Raw genomic sequence first — 19,020 nt, forward strand, 5'->3', positions numbered from 1 at the left:
ATTAATTCATGCATACAAACTATAATAATTAATACAAATTCCCATTTGACTTTCACGTGAATTTATTGAATTGTATTTGTAATATTCAGATTTAAGTTTATTTGGATTACAATAATCTAATTATTGATCTGGTTCACAACTGTAAATGGCAACATCTCTTAGATTTTGATTTATTCATCAGAAATTGGTTTGTCTTAGTATAAAGGTATATTACATTATTCATATATATGTTTTATTATATTATTTGCATACTCTGTTCCAAATCTAAGAACTAGTATCTTAGTTGTGTGCAATATTCTCTTGCTCCTGTAGAGCTTGAAGCTTCTTTACTTGTTTGTATTCTAGTTAGACAAAGTGCTATGATTTGGATGGCGGATATCATTCGGTTTTTATGCCAGACCCACTTCCAGTCTCGCAAATGGCAGTATTCGAAATCACCTCAAGGATGTTTCCAACTTTTTAAACTAAATTGTTCATCAGTTGCACATCGGGAACAGAGTATGTTGCACAGTCGAAAAATGCCGACAGCAATTGTATTTCACTTTTTTAATTGATTTTCTTCATTTATTTATCTTAACAACTATAACATACACAATCGCACCTATGTATGTGTGTACATACACAGTGGTATGCAGGTATTTGCTAACGATAAACTTAATTATAGAAAGTTGTACCTTCTCTGCTTCTTTTTAACCTTGCCTCCGCTATTTACAATGACGCATTTAATTAATCTCTAACCTAAGTTACATAACTGCACATTGCGCAAAAGCTTACAAATAATTGAAGTCCGGACTGGCCGCTCAATAAGCGAGTCACGTCACAGGCAACGTCTTGGAGACCACCAGCCAATCCGTACACCCCCGCCCCCCCAGCCACAGTCGGGGCTGACGCAGGACCAATACCAACACAAGCAGTAGTAACAGGAACGTGCTGCGCTTCGTACGCTCGGCCACTCCGGACATGATGGCCGATGCGGAATATTCACCTGTTGGGAATAGTAAGTAATGTATAAGTGTGTGTTTGTATGTGTGCGTGTGCGTATGTGTGTGTTTGTGTGTGTGTGTGAGTGTGTTGCGACAGTTGCAATTAATATGAATCATTAAGCTTGATATAAAAAGAAAAAACATAATCACTCGCCATTTATCACTTCAGAGTAGTTACAACATAAAATAATGCTTGTTTATTGTAAATATAAATGTATGTATCTATGTGTGAATCTATGTATGTATGTCAGTATGTATGTATGTGTGCATAGCTATGCTGGACTTACCGCTGAGGACATGCAGGTCGACGGAGACAGAAACGCTGTTTGATGGCTGGCACGTGTAGTTCCCCGAGTCCTCTTTGCGCACAAACGGTATAATTAATGAGCCGATCTGTAAGTAATGTGGCATTTATTAATTCAATAAGACATTCGACTGAAAAGTGAAAAAGTGCAATTTGACGCCATTAACACTTCACTGTGCAACATACTGATTATTTCATAGAATGTTTATCCATTAAAAATGGGAGTAATAAAGTTGACCCGATAAGGACCACGATTTTAAATGCAGAGCCACTGAGCAAATTCCATCAAAGTCTGATCATTTATAGTCTCATATTGATCGCAGCGGGCTCAAAGAGTGTGCAACGCCTTTTAAAAGGATATTTGGCAATAAAACTAGAATATATTCAATACCTGTGTTCAGAGTATCTCGTAGTCGAGCTCAGCCGTTTACAGCATTCTTGCATGTTAATAGTACTATTACTATTATTGTATAATATAATTTACTTACAGTATTTTGATTGTCACCAACAGTGCCAAATATGTTGCGGTCTAGCTGCGTATACCAGCCGCTCCGTTCGTCACTCTCGCTGATTTTCTTCTGGCCGCGAAACCAGATGATATATTTGGGTGGATCCAGCGTGCCACGCACGATGCAGTGAAGCGCCACCTTGCTGCCAGCTTTGACAAAGCGGGTCTGATCGCCAATAAGCTCAGTCTTGGGTCCTGGAAAGTGCAAGGCACGGACTGAGTGCGCTGAAGGTTAACGAGGACTAGCAAGTGATACTCACTAATTACTTCAAGATGCACTTTGGCACTCAGTTTGGGTTCTGTGGCCATTTGGCATTCGTACCAACCAGCATCGCTGGTCTCCACGTACTTAATCTGCAGCGACCAGGTGTAGTCGCCATGCTCCTGGTAAATCGACTGGAATCGCTCGTCCCCAATAAAGGTAGACTCATCCACGCTGATAATGTGACCATCACTCAAACGTACCCACGAGACAGGTTTGTCAGACAGGCGATGAATCTGCGGCACACATTTAATATAATTGGGTTTGGCATACAAATTAAATGAATCGCGAAATATAATAAATATTTGAAAAGGCAATTATAACAATCAGAGTTTAATCTCTCGGATCATTTAAAATTATTTTTAATCTCTATTATTTAGAATTTTATTTGGCATCAGCATTGAATCAAGCCGAAGGCAATTGTAAAATCAATCATTTTTCTTTCATGCCACATTCAGTCTCTTTTATTTCTAATTTAATATGGCATCAACTACAAATCATGCCGCATTTTTATATTTTTCATTTTCATTTCCATTCTATGAGTTAAAATATTCTGACAAAGCTCGGAAATAGCGTCAGTTGGCGATTAAGTATGCCCAGAGTGCCAAGTTAACGACCTAACCGAGTATTCCAAGTATTTCATTTTACCGAGACAGAGATAAACCTAGTTCGTATTTACATATTGAAAACAAACACAAACAAAGAAAATGGATAGTGGAAAACTTGTGTTGCCTACATACACACGAATTACACAATATATATATATATATATATATATATATTCAAAAAATGAAAAACCAACAACAAGAGAAACTATTTACATTTACTTGAATGCCTGTATGTGAGTCCCTTTAACAGGTCCAAAAAAAAAAAAGATCTCGATGTAAAAAGTGCTGTAACGTATATGGCAAATACTTGTAGAGGTTATTTGCCTTGTTTACGTCATAAAAATAAACGCAAACAAAATAAATTTGTTGATATGCAAATGAAATTATGCTGAACTCGGCTCAAAGTTTTTGGCCAGACAACAGACAACAGTGGCAAGGTAAATGAGCTGCGTTGTGCCTCCGGAAAGTAAATGCGAAACAGGAAACAAAAGCAAAATAACCAACAAACTATCTGCCTACTATATAGTAAGAGACTTGAAAGGGATATCATTATAAAGTTTGCTACTGAGCTGCATCTAATTAGGGCCACATTGATTAGATTATAAATTAAAAGTTGAATTTACGTAGGCAAATTGTGAGTGATGCAAAGTCAGGTATCTGGATAGAAAACATGTTACGGGAAACTAAAATCGATTAAATGAAACTCGAACTAACTAACAACTCTAACTACAAGAGATTTCAAGAGGAGTCAAAGTACATTTTCTGTATATTTATAAAATGTTAACTTATTTAAGTGTCTACTGCTAAAAGTGTAAAGAGTTAAAATTGCATACTCCAAACAAATATTAAGTAGAACGCACGGTTCAAACGCATATGGGTCATGTGATACATCTTGTGTAAGTTTAGCCTGATAATGAGTGCAGCTGTACTTGGGTTTGGGATTAAGTTTGGTTTGAGGGGATTTGTTGTGCTGCTTGGGGTGGCAGATGAGCAACTCACCTGACATGGCATGTACGCGTGATTTCCCATTTGCGCCGTGATGTTTAGCACGGGCATTGTCAGATTTCGGAGCGGCTGCTGGCCCGGCAACAGTGCCCCATTGTGGGAGGCCAAGTACGAATGCTGCTCATTAAACATTTGTTGGCGCTGCTGCTCCGGTGACAATGTGACAGTCTCCGGTGTCAGAGTTGATGCAGCTGCCGCTGCTTCTGCGGCTACAGCGGCAGCGGCCGCCTCAGCGGCATCTGCAGCAGCGCGGTAAGCTGGCAAATCTGCGGCTGCAAACACGGGAAATGGCGGCAGAAATGTTGGTATGGAGAAACCCTTAGTCAGTGAGTCAGCGTTCACCGGATGAGAATTCTGCAACATTCCACTCTCCACCTCCTCCCCGGCCTGCTGCTCGTCGTCCTGCTCCTGCTCACCATTCGCGTCGTGCTTCTGTTCCACCTGCTCCATTTGCAATAACATTGCCGTTTCAATGGAGTTGTGGGCATCCGCTTCCGTCGTCGTCGTCGTCGTCGCCGCTGTCGGCGTCACTATTTGGCCTGTGGCAGGCGTCGCGGGTTGTTTTGTTGATGCCGGATAAATTGTTGATATGAACATTGTTGGCATCGTCGACGTCGACGTCGATGTCGACTTCAACGCCATCATCCTCGTTGTCGTAGCCGCTGTTTGTGTTTTAGCCGCCGTTGTGGGCTGCGTAGTTAGACTAATTTGTGCTGACTTAGTTGGTGGTGCCGCTGCTGCTGCTTTTGCTTCTGCTTCTGTTGATGCTGGAGTTGTAGTCGTATTCGTAGTCGCTGTTATCGTTGCTGCTGTTGATGACATGCCCAGGGTCGCGTTCCCATTGCCTCCTGTTGTAGTTGTTGTTCTTGTTGTTGTTCCTGTTGTTGTTGCTGCTGTTGCGGTTGTTGGCTTTTTCGCTTTCAGTAATGTTGTTGAGTTTCGGGCTGTCGTAATTAGATCGTTTTGTGCTGTCATTGGGCTATCTGACAGAGTGGATCTCGGGTATGTCGTTAGCTGCGGCTCTGTGGCAATTGCCTGGACGTACGCTGAGTCGCAGGTGACAAGGTCTGTGGGTAAAACAGAAACACACACACACATTCACAAATTGACTCCACTTAAATGAGCAACTGGCAGCTGCGATAAAAACATGAGTAATGCCCACATAAAATATTTAGGAAGGAAGGTAAAATAAATGCAAAAAATCTAGTTTAAACCGAAATCAAACTAACAGACCTCTGTGACCTAAATAAATAATTATTTCATAAAATTCTATTCAAAAAGTAAATAAATTACATTACATTGAAAATATAATTACTAACAACAAATTAATGTGATTAATTTTTGTTTTGTATTCGACAGCTCAAACTAGCTGAAAACCAATTCAAGCATTTATTTGAATAATTGCCACATTAAATAGTTTAAAAGCAGCTTATTACATGAATAATTAAAGAAGTACAAAAAATAAAATAAATAAATCGCGATCATCTAAACAAATACAAAATATGACCACAAGCAATTTGTGGACATTTAAGCGCAGTTAAAAAACATTTTTTTCTAGGCCCATAATGACTTTAAGGCTCATGCATCATAGCCTTGCCGCATATACGTGTTTTGCCAACTTTATTAGTAACTGTATACACAGGTAAAGCTCCGTGTTACTTGTTATGCATGTATTTTGTTTCCGTTAATTTTCAATTACGCTTTTATGCTAATTAAAATCATACAATTTTTTTGCCGCTTTCCGTCGCTGCTGTCACGCTGCTTTCAGCTTGGCAGTAGGCATTTGTTGTTGTGTCATAGATGAGGGGGAGGGGTGCGTTTTGGATTTGGCCAACCATAGAAAACTTTTTGCTTTTTCCTTTTGCCGGATACAGTACTCATACGAATATACGAGTGCTCATGAGTATTCAGTAAAAAGTTGCGACACGTTTATAATTATTTAAACTTTTGCTGCTTGAAATTTTATTTGCCAACTCTTAACGTCATCATGCACACAAACACGCAATTTAATATGGTTTCAAATAATATCAAATATTTATGTATGGCAAAGCCCATTTGCATTTTGGATTTTCAGTTATTCCGATTAAATTATTTAAAAGTATTTTAACATACAAAATGGACAAATTTGTGCAAATTTAATTGAAAACTCAAATCCCAATGCTGCAAATAGTTCATATTGAGAATGTTAATAGGCAGCAGAGTTGCGCAAACTGTATTAAAAGATTAAAGGTTAATCACTTCAGGCAGCACATTTTCTCACAGTTTCTCTGTTTTTCTTCACCAAACTAAACAGTGTGAGTGTGAGTATGTGTGTGTGTGAAACAGTTTTGCCAGTGATTAGCTTCCCATACATCTCAACTTTCTGCCTGCAAAAGTTGCTGTCACGACCCTCAAAAAGACTTGTCGCCTCGGGGTCAATAGGCAGCAGGAGACGCTGCCAACCGCTGCCACTTGTCGAAGAGGCAAAGCAAAAAAATAAAGAGAAAATGATGAGGGCGTGAATTCAGAAGTCGAAGTCGTTCATGTGGAAAGTTTAGCAAGCCCCACAAATTGAGCTGGCGACGATTCCAAAACTGTTTGGAACAAGTTACATGCGAAATTTTTCTTTTCTTACTTTTGTCGGTTTTGTTTGAGTTTTGTATTACAAAACGATTAATTTTAAGTTGAACTTGGGATTCAATTTGCCATTTCTCTTATGAGAGCTTTAATTTAGTTTCAATTTTAAATGACATATTTATTTATTAAGACTGCTAAACTTCTTTTGTAATTCCTTTTATTCTTTGGAATAAAATATATATATTATTAATATATTATTATAATATAAGAACCAAAAAATTAACATAATCCCGATATGACTTGCCTCCTAAGCAGTTAATTGTAAGAAAATATTTTGATTAAATGAAATACGAAAATCTTTAACCATCTTCGCTAATATGGAGCATATTGAAGAAAAAGGTCAAAACACTTTTATCCTGTCCAAAATGTAGACCTGCCCAAAGGTTGGCCAAAATAAACTTTCCACTAAGTAGGAATCAGTCGTCTAGTCGCTGGTTTAAGTTGATTGCAGATTTTTGGCTAGATTTCAATGCGCTGATAGCAAAGAATTTGCATTTTTAAATTATTTCACTTTACGTTCTTGTCAGACCTTGATATAGGTACAATTTCAAAATGATACTAGCACGTTGGCTCACCGCTCACTGCGTATTTTTTGTTCATTTTTCAAGTTTTCGGTTTCACGAAAGCAAATGAAAAATCGCCCACAAAAAAACCGCATACATTTTTGGTACGAACGGACGAATTTGAATGTGAATGCGAATGCGTGAGATTTGGGCGTGGTGATAAGGTATCGGGTCGGCAGCCAGTTAAAAATGTAAAAAGGTAAGAGAGAACCAGTCCCACAAAAAAAAAAAAGAAAGAAAGAAAGAAAGAAAGAAAAGTAAAATACTTCCCGCCGCAAATGTGAAATGTTGTAAAAATGCAAATTGAAAACGAAACGAAATAGTAAATTTTAAATCTACATCGACTTCAACCAGAACCCTGTAAAACCCATCACTCAGCTTCTGGTAATTGGTTGCAGTTTTTGCTTGGTCTGCGGAAAGGTTTTAGCTCTTTGTTTGTTTGCGTGGTGTCAAGATACAAATCTATAGATACACGCAAACGTCGAAATAGTTACTTTTGCTCGAATTTTCAATTAAAGTGGATTAAAGCCAGTAAGCTGTCCCAAGTTCAAAGCTTTAGAACTGCTTCAAAAGCAGTTTTTGCTCACATATTTCTTAAGGGATTGTATCTATTTTTTTTTAAAAGCAACTTAAACTGCTCGTGTATACCAGTGATATGGTTGATTTTCGCTTCTAAGCCGATTAATTTACAGGCCACAACGCAAAAGCGAATTCCGGCGTGTGTTTATCTAATTCGAGGGACCCTCGAGGAACGAACAGGCCTTAAGGGGGGCGCACATAAAGTGTGATCTCAACACTTATTGCACTAGGCGACAAAATGGCGACAGATGAGAGGCCAAAGGCGACATGCGACAAGCGGCAGACACAACACCCCCATCTACAGTGCCAACAAAATAAATACAAGCAGCCAGTATACGGCTCCTGTGCTTTCCTGCCAGGACATGTAAGCGAAACGTGCAATAACACTTAAATTGTTTTTGTTGAGTTTTTGGCCATCTATTTGAATTGCCCGACGGCATGGTAAGTGGCTCGACATTTCCTCTCCTTCCTCCGTGTCACTGACATTCCAACGACCACTTCAAACTCTCTGGCAGTAGTTTGTTTTAGTCGTCTTCAGTGGCCACAATACTTGGCAAGGTTCATAATTTAAGACTGTTACCAAAATGAACAAGCGGCTATCCAAATTTCTCTCTCTCTCTCTCTCTCTGTTCTTGGTTAATCTGCACGCAAACTGAATAGTAATGCTCTCAAATGAGGCCGTGTATTAGTCAAATTAGAACTTGTGCTCTCGACCACTGCAACCGCCGCAAAAACCCAAAGCACACTCGCACACACACATACACACCCACACACACACACACACACTCACTCGCGCATACCTCAAATTGATTGCGTGTGTATGTAAATTTAAATTTCTGTTCAAACAACATAATGCGCACTTCAATGGGCTCGTCAACTTAATCAGCAACATTACCCGAACATGACGTTAAGCAGTGAAACATTTCCTAAGATATGATAATGATATACAAATTCTTATAGAGACTTGTATAATAATATACATAATATTAATCTAGGACAGTCCCTAAAAATGTCATAAGCAGCGGAACATTTCATAAAAATGATAATGATGTTTAATTTACTTTTAGTCATTTATTTTACTAAATTTTTTAATGTGGAATGAAATTTTACAGAATAAAAATTGTTAATTTAATTTCCAAAATTAAATTATACGCAACTGAAAGTGAATGAGGAAATCTAAATTTAAAATTAATTAAAGTAAAGGATATAAAGAATCTGTGCTGAAGGATTGGGGAAACGCAGATATAACCCACTCAGACCAATCCTTTTGGAGACTTTTATAAATATGTTGACTCTTATTATAATATATATTTCAACTTTGAAAATATATTATTATTTTTATTATAATTTGTAGATAAGATAAGATAATTAAAAGCCACATATGACATGAATATTTTCTATATTACCTTCTATCTTTGATAAAATAATACCCAATTTTATATGTCCTGTTGTCTTTAATAAAAATGTAACAAAAATTTTCTGTCCATCGTACAGAGAGTCCACAGGTGCAATATTTTATTTATGAGATGCTCATTTACAGCTGTAATTGAGACCATTTTCCAATGCAAATACTGGTACATGTAGTCAGTTACAGGAGCAAGCGGAATCGTATGGTGTGTTGGCCGCAGTTCCTTGACCTTTTATAAATTTTTATTTATTTTACTGCCCGAGAAGCGCTTGGTATGAGTTTCGGCATAATTTTAGATTATGATAATTTGATATTAAATAAAGTATTTATAGAACAGATGAGAAACACTTTATTAGAATATTACGTACCACATAAATCATTTTTCCATCGTATACTGTTTCCAAACATAATTTTGGTTTCCAATTAAAGTCTACTTAAATGTTATTATAATTACTATCGAAACTATTAAAAGCCATGAAGCCATGCAAATACTAAATCATATTTTAATAGTGCTTTCGCTGAGTTGCCTATCCTGCAGCAACTACTTAAATTCCATACAGATTTTGAATACTTAAATAATGCACGACTACACATAATCTCAAAAAGCTCATTACGAACTGTTAACATTAACATTCATGTGATTCTGCACATATGTCTCTGTCTGACCCGTTAAAGGTCAATGGATTAATTATGATTTCATGCTTAGCGGCGTTTTGTTGGCCATTTGATGCGTGCACACGTACATCATTAGCGGACCAACAAAATTGGCAAGAAGTTTAGCGCAAGCGGCAGGCATAACTTTTTATGCGCTGCTGCGGAGCGGCGCATGTAATTATAAAAAAAAAAATATGCTTCTGTAATTTGGAGACGCCGAGGGCTAAAAGTAATTACATATCAAATAAAAAGTCATGGTGGATGCAAGGACAAAATGGCGCGAAGGATGCGTGGCTGACAGCACTCATAATTAAAAATCCACAGCTAACTACTCGAGAGTCTGGAACGCTCCGCTGCCCGCCGCAATCAGATATCTAAGTGCGAACATGCAAAGCCGCACTCTAGTTGAGTCACAAGGAGCAGGACACACTTAGTGAGGATGCCATGAGTATAGGTGATGGAGCAGTGCAGGCAGTCCGCGGCAGTAAACACCAAAGAACACACATAAAAGCAAAACTTTTCACTGGGGACTACTTTTGGTTATGGGCGCCTGGAGTGCACATAAAACACGCGCCAGCAGATTGCTCAAGGCGTTCAGATTAGCTCCTCTCAAGCCAAACCAACCCCAAACCAATTTTGCTGGGGTAAACTAGTTGGCTAAGCGGTGTTACTGAAATTGCGTCTATATTTGGCTGTTGACAATTCTAAACTTGTTCTTTTTGTATCTGCGGTTGCGAATGAGATTGCGAATGCTGTGTGGAGTCATGGGTAATGCTGCTCCTTGGGGTCCTGTTAATATGCGATTTCAACTGTTTCTATCTGGTTGTAACTTAACAAAGCTCTAGAGCATATTTCTTTAAAGTTGGCAACGTATTCTGTGCAACGGTCCGTAGAAAGGTAATTGAAGGCACGTCCAATCTCTCAACTATCTCTAAATATACACATTTATTTATCTATTTGAAATCATGTTTATATTTATGTCATGACACTTTATAACTGCACTTCAGAATCATTACGAATGCATGTCAAATCAATTTGCACTTATCGTTAAGTTGTCGTCAAGTACCTATCGCTCTTGTGTGATTTATATACATTTATACAGTCCACTTGTATTTGATGAGTTGCGCATGAATTTCATATAAATATTCGAAATTTGTGTTTAGGAAACATTTACAAAATCGATCAATAAGCAATTACGAGCGTCTTTTTTACGTCTAAACACACAAATAAATAAATAAGCATATTTGCTAGCTGGGTGGAAGAGAGAATGCCATAACATATAATGTATATATATAAAATTGTATCTATATATAAAAGCTATGCAAATACAAAATGCTGTCTACGCATTAAAAATACATTTGCATGCGTGTGAGTAAGTGGATGTACGAGTGGGTGTCTGGCTCTCTGGATGGTTGTGTGGCATGCAACCAGGCCAACCAGTGGTGACGTCGGGAGCCGCTGTTGAATGTTCTGTTTAGTTCAAATTGCTTCAACCATTTGCATGTAGTCATTCAAAGTGAAACATATGTTGGGCGTCACACTTAAAATATGTTTATACGATATGCCAACACAGAAATAACGGTAACAGCAGCATAAGGGGTGCTTGTTGAGAGTTCGAAATTCAATAGCAGCCAAACAACTCGAACAGTCGAGTCGACGCCTACTGTGGACACCATTACCCCCCGCCCAGCCCCCTTAACACCATTTTCCGCCCAGCTGTCTGCTTGTCTGTCTCTTTCACGCCCTTCACACAGATTCTTTGTTTTTATTTTCTTTTCTCAATATTTTCGCTATATTTGGTGTTGTGGCGCGGCTGCCTCAATTTATTTTTATGGCACCATGGTTCGTGTCTTCGTGTGCAAAAAGGAACTTTCTTCTCGGGTGGGCGTCAGTTACAGTATTGCAAATTGAAACTGGAGCGTTGCCCAGCGCCCCATTACGTATACGCAACGTACTCGCACTCTTATTCGGTCTCGTACTTCACCACGTTCTTATAAATGTGTCTAAAAGCAGCGCATTACAAACACCAGTCGCATTGCGTTGTCTCTTCTTCTCACATCAAAGGGTATAATATTACTATATTGATAGCATAGCACAGAGTAGAAATATTTACGTCATTTCATTAAGGCATCGCATCACATAAATTATAAAGAAAATCGAATTTATCTTCACTTGTTAAATGCAAAGGCTTTAATTTATTCCGTTGTAAGAAAAACAAGTTTTAATGCTTGTTAAATATATCAAAACGAAACAATAAAATGAAGCAGCTTGCTCAACAAACAATTATGATTTAAATAACAAAATAATACAACAACTTTAACTGTTTAAAAATCATTAAGCCCCTTAGCAAAATTTAAATCAGATATTTTTACAGTTAAATATATCAAGTAGTGAATATTGTTTGTATTATTTATATATGCGCCATCTGTGCTATTTATAATTAATTTGGTATTGTTAATTAAAAGTGATGTAACTGATTGGGCTTCAGATTACGAATTGAATAAAAAGTTGTAGAATAGAGAAAATAGTTTGAAAAAGAATTCAATCGTAATTCACATGTCCCAAAATTAAGTAAAAGACTATTTGTTGAAATCTCTCATATTTAAGTTCTTAAATGTTTTACCTTGAAGGTCAGTTCATATTTCGTGTTGCGAATTTGAATTTAAGCCTCATTTACATACCTTTAGAAATTAATTTATGCGAGGGATGCTGATGACATTCAGATTGAAATTGGCTCAGGTACTCACTGAAACCATAACCTTTACATTATGAGTTGAAAAGAATGGAAAATAAAATCAGTTCTCAGTTGCTCATCACGTTGCGAGCGACTGATAGAAAATCAAAATGAACTGAATGAAAATATTCTGTTTAATATCCAACAAAATTATTAAATACCGTATTTGCATTTTGGCTTGATTATGCAAAAGGTTGAGCAGCAGACTCTGCATATTTGAATGTTGTTGATTTTGTTTTGTAGTGGAATTGTTGTAGCCCCAGGAAATTCAGTGACCCCTGGGGGTATTTCCCAAGTGGTTGCATATAAATCAAGCAAAATAATTATGCGAATCTGCAGGACATTACATTATCTGTTTCTGGTCTCTTCCGCAATGGTTTTTATCTCGCCGCTCATTTTTATTACTGCGAACCAAATATTGACCCACCCACAGGCACAGTTACCGCTGCTGCTGCTGGTGTTGCTGCCGCCGGAACAGCTCATAAATAAGTTCCAACGTCGCCAAAACAAAACATTTTTCATCTGGCTTTGGGCTCAGTTCGGTCGTCTGTCGGCATGTGCTCTGGGAATATTTCATAAATTTCAACGATGGCCCCAAACTGAACCGGTGCTCTCCGACAGGCCAAAATAGTATTGGGCTTTGCTCTGGCAATTCGTTAGTTATTTTTTGGGGCTTCATCACGCTTGGACAAAGGAGTGATAAAGGGGAGCGGAGCGGTTGAATGGTCGGTAGAATGGTCGTTAGACCTCGCTCATAAGACTCGTTGACTTTTGGTCGACTGCACTTTGTCATCGGGTGAGCATTTCTCCCATATTTTAACAATTACACACCCCACCCACTAATGCCCACACACTTGTTGTTGTTGTTGTTGGTATGATTGTAATTTCAGCATGGTTTTCCCTTGTTTTCTCACTGTTTTCCACTTATGTGCTTCGCCTTGCGACTTGTACCGCCTTGCGCCTTTGATTGCTGGCGTTAACAATGACCCTCTGAATAATTTAAGCCCGCTCGTTTTTTATGTCAAAAGAGCAGCCGGTTGCGTAAACAGTAAGCAAAATGTGTTGGCTTTTGGCGTGTGGGCAAATGTACAGTGGTTCTTATCCGCAGCTAAAATACTACTTAATCTAAAATTTTATCATTGAACTTCTTTTAAAACATTTCAAACATATTAAATTTACAAGAAAAATTGCCAATGCTTTCAATTTCAGTTCGAGTTCAATTTTATATAGCTTATATGTGGATAAATTAAAGTTTGGCAAACGTTTTATGACTGTAACAATAGTTTTACTACTCCTTTGGGTCAACTTTTGTGTAATTTATCGAATATTAAATATCAGTAAAAACCAGAAAATATATTACTTTAAAAAGCTGATAGTTTAACCAAATAATGTGCAAAAGTAGTTGAATGAAACTTTATCAGTCACAGTGAGCGTGGTCCTCTTTTAGTATAAGATCTATTTTGTTTGACGAATTGAAAAATATATTTTAATAATAGTTGCTTTCAGAATTCAAAGCACAAATTCATCGACATATGTTACTAATTTAATATTTTCCTCCATATGCGAAACTGGAGTGCGTCATAAAGCAAAATATTTGATATTTGGAGGCAGACAGGATGGAGCCCAAGCTGTGCACACCTCCGGTACGGTTGGGTTCAGAAGAGTTCAGCTCAGGTTTGTGTTTTATTATTGTGTGTGTGTTTTTTTCCTCGGTTGCTTGTTGGGCAACATGTCAGGCGCAGACAGGCGACACCATCAACAGCAGCAAGAGCATCCGAAACAGCTTCGGTGACAGAGGTCAACCGACATGTGCCCATGTGTATGGCCCAGAACATGTGGGTTGCCGTATCTCGGTGTGTGGACTCATAATTTATGAAGGTAAACAAACCATTTCGAACCCGGTCGGGATGGGACTGACCCAATTGGTTCGTGTTGCGACTCAGCACTTTGCTTTAGCTCGGCATTAAGGGATTGGACACTTGAGAGGCGTGGCGTTGCTAAACATTTTGGAATTGCCTGGCGCACCACAACCTGTGGCAGAATTTGGCTTGAAACTTTGGCACATTCTCAAAATTAGCAAAGTGTACCGAGCAGAGTACGTAATATAACAGAATTTATTCAGCAGCGGACAAACTTCAGTTATTTGGCATAACGAGTTGCACTCAAACTTATATAGAAAAAAACCCCTCGACATTGCCGCAGGAGCACCCGTTCGTTCTTTGTTGTCCGTCCAGTCTTTGCATTGGATGAGTTCATAGTCGACTGCTCCCTTCGGCCCTGTGGCATCCACAAAGTGATCCCACTGAAAATGTGCTTATTAAGCATTTTTGGAAAGTTTTCAATTTCGTTAATGTTTTCAGCGCATTTTTCAGAACCCTCCCGAACTACTTTGTGCTCCGTCTGGCCCCTGTATGAATTTAAATTTATTGTTTTATTTTCGCTATGTTGCATATTGGCCAGTTACCAGCCACCAGCTGCCGGTTGCAGTTGCAGATGTAAGTGGTTTTCCCATTTAACTGGGTAACTGTGCACCAGAGTGCAGTCGGGTTAAGAAACTCACAACTGCGGCTCATGAATTATCGCCAAGTGGATTGGAACAGCAGACGATATTGCGAGTCGAACGCTTAAAAGTTTTTATTGAAAAGTGCGCACATCTGTTAATAATTTAAATTGCCTCTGCCAACAACATTAAGATGCGATTTTATACTCGAAAAATAAAAAGCATCAATACACAATACAATATGTTTAACTCTTTAACGAGTCTTCGATTAAATAATGAAAAGGATGTGGGCCAAAAATGGTCTATTTATGCGCCAAGAGTTTCTAATCCGAGAACAACTGCAGCATAATTTGTATACCTCTTATGCCCATTAAGAATGGGTAAAAGGGGTATAATGAAGTTGTGCAAAAGAATGTGACTGCCAGAAAAATTATCGAATTAAAGTATATATATATATTTTGGTTCAGGATAAAAATCCAATCTCGTTAATATCGGCAGACGCAACCATTTTCTCTATGCATGAGCAAGTGAGAGGGGGACAGCTTGATAATAATGTGTGTGTATTCTGTGCACTGCACGTTATCTTCAATCGTGTGTATACATACACACATACATATGTATATGTGTATGTATTGTAAGCCAATGAACTTCCTTAGGTGTGCACATAAGAAATGAGAGCACCTTCGCACCTGCTTACATTTGAGTGTGCCAAGCTTTTTAGTGTGAAATTTGGCAATAAAACTAGTATCATATATTAAATTATATAAATGGGTTCAGGTTTCTCGCAATTGAGTTCACAGGGCAACAGCATTCTTACTTGTTTTTTTTTTTGTAAACAGCAGTTATATAATAAATGATTAAAAATGTTTACATGAGTACATTTGTATTATTATCATTTTATTGACAGTTTAAAACCGCACTTGCACCTGCAAGCGATCATATTATATTAAGTATGTTATAATGCTCAGTTGCTAATCGGATTTATAACGAGGCTTAAGTCCGCATACATAAAGTTAATTAAATTATTTTACGCTACGCCTCCAGCTCATATAAGTATGCTTAACGAATACGTCGACGTTTTTCCAAAGTTAATAGGCTAGACTTTTGCATGAGTGCCCTAAAGGTCGCAACCTCTGATATTTCAAACTTTCTTAGGGGTCACAGTGTGCTGAAAACCGTACAGTTGCCATTTGAGATTGAAGGCAATCGCGTCTTGTTTTCTCATGTAATTAATGTGTATTTCAAATGATAATATTATGATTTTTATTTTTAAAATTCTTTGAAGTTTAATTTTATTTATCCTGTAGTTATTTATACACTGTGCAGGCAGTAATAAAAACAAGCACAATAAGTAAATTCATGGAGTGGAAGCTATAATTGCCTTACAGCCATTAAGCAGTCTAAGGTCGAGCAGAGTCACAACAAGCACATGAAAAGAAGGTGCGACTATAAGATACCCTCTAGACAGTAATCAATTATTTAAGATTAGCCAAAAGTTAACAAAACTTTGATAGCAAAAAAATAGATGTTTTTTTTTTTTTTGGTTAACATATATGATTTATGCATTATAATAAGTAATTTTGATATGTGTTACGTGTATCATTAGTTTGTGTTATATATATGAAGTTATGTTTACAAGCCTAATAATATGCCCAATTTCCTACATGCTCTTTTTGGCTCACAGAACAAAGTGAAATTGACGGCTTTGTTTACAATAGACTTTTATAGATGATTTGCGCAATATTTTAGGTTAAAAGAGTAATCCAATTATCTGCTAGACGAATCCAAAAATTGCATTTGACAGATATGAGCAGTAATTTTATTACACATATGCGTATCCAATTTGATGAGCAATTTTGAGCTATGAACAGAAACTGTTACAGTAAAATCTTAGGTCAGGTCTGTGTGAGTCTGCTGAATGCCTGGCATGAGTAACTTAAATTAAATCAAAAATTTATGAATGTGAAACAGACCAATACACACACTGAAGCAGACTTTCCCCTTGGGCTGTACTTACGTGTTCCCAAGTTGACAGCAGCCAGGACTATAAGAAGCCGGGTTGCCAGCCAGATGTGTTGCCAAGTAATCGTCCTGCTCGTGCGTACAAATTGGCGCCGATGCTTTTGCTGCTGCCTCTGCCGCTGCTGCTGCTGATGTCCAGCGACTGTTGCGAATGTCATCTTTGCAGTTGTCAACTTGCTGGCACTGTCACTTCTGCTTGTCCTGGCTGGGCTGACTGGGCTGGCTCTGCTGCTCGTGCTGTCTGTCTCGGCAGTCCCCGTGGCACAGTTCCTTGCAGTAATGACACTTACAGCATCTTTTGTACGCTCATTGCCTGCCGACTGTCGCCATTGGGGACTCGTTTGCGGCAGCATCGCCGCAACATTGTATCCAAGTGTTCGGCACGTTGCTGGCCTCAGTTTCTGATTGCAGTGCGCAGCTCTCTTGGCTGGCAAAGTTTTTCGCATTCTATGCGAAATGTGTCTATTCCCAGTTCAAGTCCCAGCCTCAATCCCAATTGCAGAGTCAGATAAATAGGTTTATTGAATTAATGCACTGGGGACTGGATTTGGTCTCGTTGTTTTCTTACTTCCGCTGCTTTTCACCGTATTTCGACTAGCTTTTATATGTGTTCCTTAGCCGGTTTTTTTTTGGGTCGTTATTTGACTTTAGAGCCACGCGCTTCCATTGATTCTCTTATTGATTCACCTTGTTCCAGTTACTGCCTTCACTCAACATTTTGTCTATTTTATTTTGATTTCCTTATATTGAAGCATTTTGTCATTCAGCGGTAATTTAATAACGTTATTGAGAATATAACAATACACTTGGAGAAACGTAGCTATGATTCTCTTATTAGTTGCCGTATTCCTTAAATTTTATTTTGCTTGCCAAGTTTTAATTAGTCTATTTTTGTTTCAGTTTATTTTACTTTCTTAAGATATTTAACTATTAAATGTCATATTTGCATAAAGTTCTTAAATTCCAATTGTACGAAGTTATCCTTTTTTTTCCGTAAATTACACTTACCATATGCCAAACTAGCACGAGCCGTATTTTGTCATGAATAATGGTTAAAGTTTTACACAAAGAGATCTCGCTAGTTGCTTAACAACTTTTTCGCATTAAAAAACCAATGGGACTCTCTTAAAATTACATATTGGGGTGAATATAATAAATTATTTTCTACATTTTATTATATTTTTATAAGCTAGACGCTGTCGTATTAACGTGATTTAACACGTGCGAAATTATTTACACTTGAGTAACAGTTTATCGCATAATCCGCATTGAAATTATTTATCAAGTTTGTCTTACATTATTATTTTTTTTTCTTCTTGGGCAAATATTTTGCCACTACGACACACAATAATCCCTTTTTTATGGCGTTGTGGCCGCCGCTTCAGCTTTACTGAACTTCCTTTTCATTTTTGTTTTGCTTGTTTTGTCTTTATCTTTATTTTCTTTTCTTTATTTTTTATTTTTTTATATTTTTTTTTTTATTTTTTTGGGCACTTCAGCGTCCTTTGCACATTTTGGTCGCCATTCTAATATCCATTTTAAAACAACAACAAAAAAACCACTTTCTAAAGTGATTTCAGCCAGATACAGATACACTTGGAAAACCAACACGCTGACTCAACCGTGGCACTCAGGACAGAACATCGAATAACAAACACACACCAAAAATGTCTTCAATGCGTTTCTGTTCTGTTCTGCTCTGCTCTGTTTTGTTGTTTTCCGTGCTCGGCCCTAAAATAACTTTACAATTGGTATTTTTGCTTTCGCTTAGCACCTAGTTGAGGCGCATTTCACCCACCGTCTCTACGCGCACATAAACAAAGGATTTTGCCAGACGCCGCCGCATCCTTGAAGCCGCGCACGACTTGAATTTCGAACCGCAGTTGAACACGGACAAGTTGGCTTCCGTTTGCCGTTGCTGTCAGCCGTTCTCAGCGTGTCACGTCCGCTCGCAAGGGATGCAAATTTTCAACTAAATCGCTTGTGCAACTAGCGCCAGGAAACTCGTGATTCCCCGCCGCTTCTGTTATCTGTCGAATGTCTGTCGTCTGTTCCGAATCCCAGCATCCGCATGCTGTGCACCACTCACGATTGCCTTAACCTCCTCTCCGTGTTTCATTTCGTTTCGTTTTGCTGCCATTCTGCTGTTTGCTGTGGAACAGTTGCTCCCCTTCGCATTGCCGGTTGTTTGATCTGCGCATGTCCATTCCGACTTAGCCATGATGAAATGGGGCTTACAGTAGACTTGACATTTATTAGCTGACTTTGTTAGCT

The 19,020-nt window shown here is 38.2% G+C and overlaps 1 protein-coding gene across 1 annotated transcript; it reads right to left on the minus strand.

The window, feature by feature from the left end:
* Window positions 1-61: 61 nt before the first annotated feature.
* LOC6568034 (serine-rich adhesin for platelets) lies at window positions 62-18,113 on the minus strand. The gene is made up of 6 exons (XM_032740563.1): window positions 16,742-18,113; window positions 3,665-4,737; window positions 2,056-2,293; window positions 1,776-1,990; window positions 1,271-1,376; window positions 62-985 (listed from the first exon to the last, which is right to left on the minus strand). The coding sequence occupies exons 1-6, from the start codon at window positions 17,190-17,192 to the stop codon at window positions 813-815; spliced, it is 2,256 nt and encodes a 751-aa protein (XP_032596454.1). The 5' UTR covers window positions 17,193-18,113; the 3' UTR covers window positions 62-812.
* Window positions 18,114-19,020: the final 907 nt, after the last annotated feature.

The sequence above is a fragment of the Drosophila grimshawi genome, unplaced genomic scaffold, assembly GCF_018153295.1.
Source record: "Drosophila grimshawi isolate 15287-2541.00 unplaced genomic scaffold, ASM1815329v1 contig_311, whole genome shotgun sequence".
In the NCBI taxonomy this organism is placed as follows: Eukaryota; Metazoa; Arthropoda; class Insecta; order Diptera; family Drosophilidae; genus Drosophila; species Drosophila grimshawi.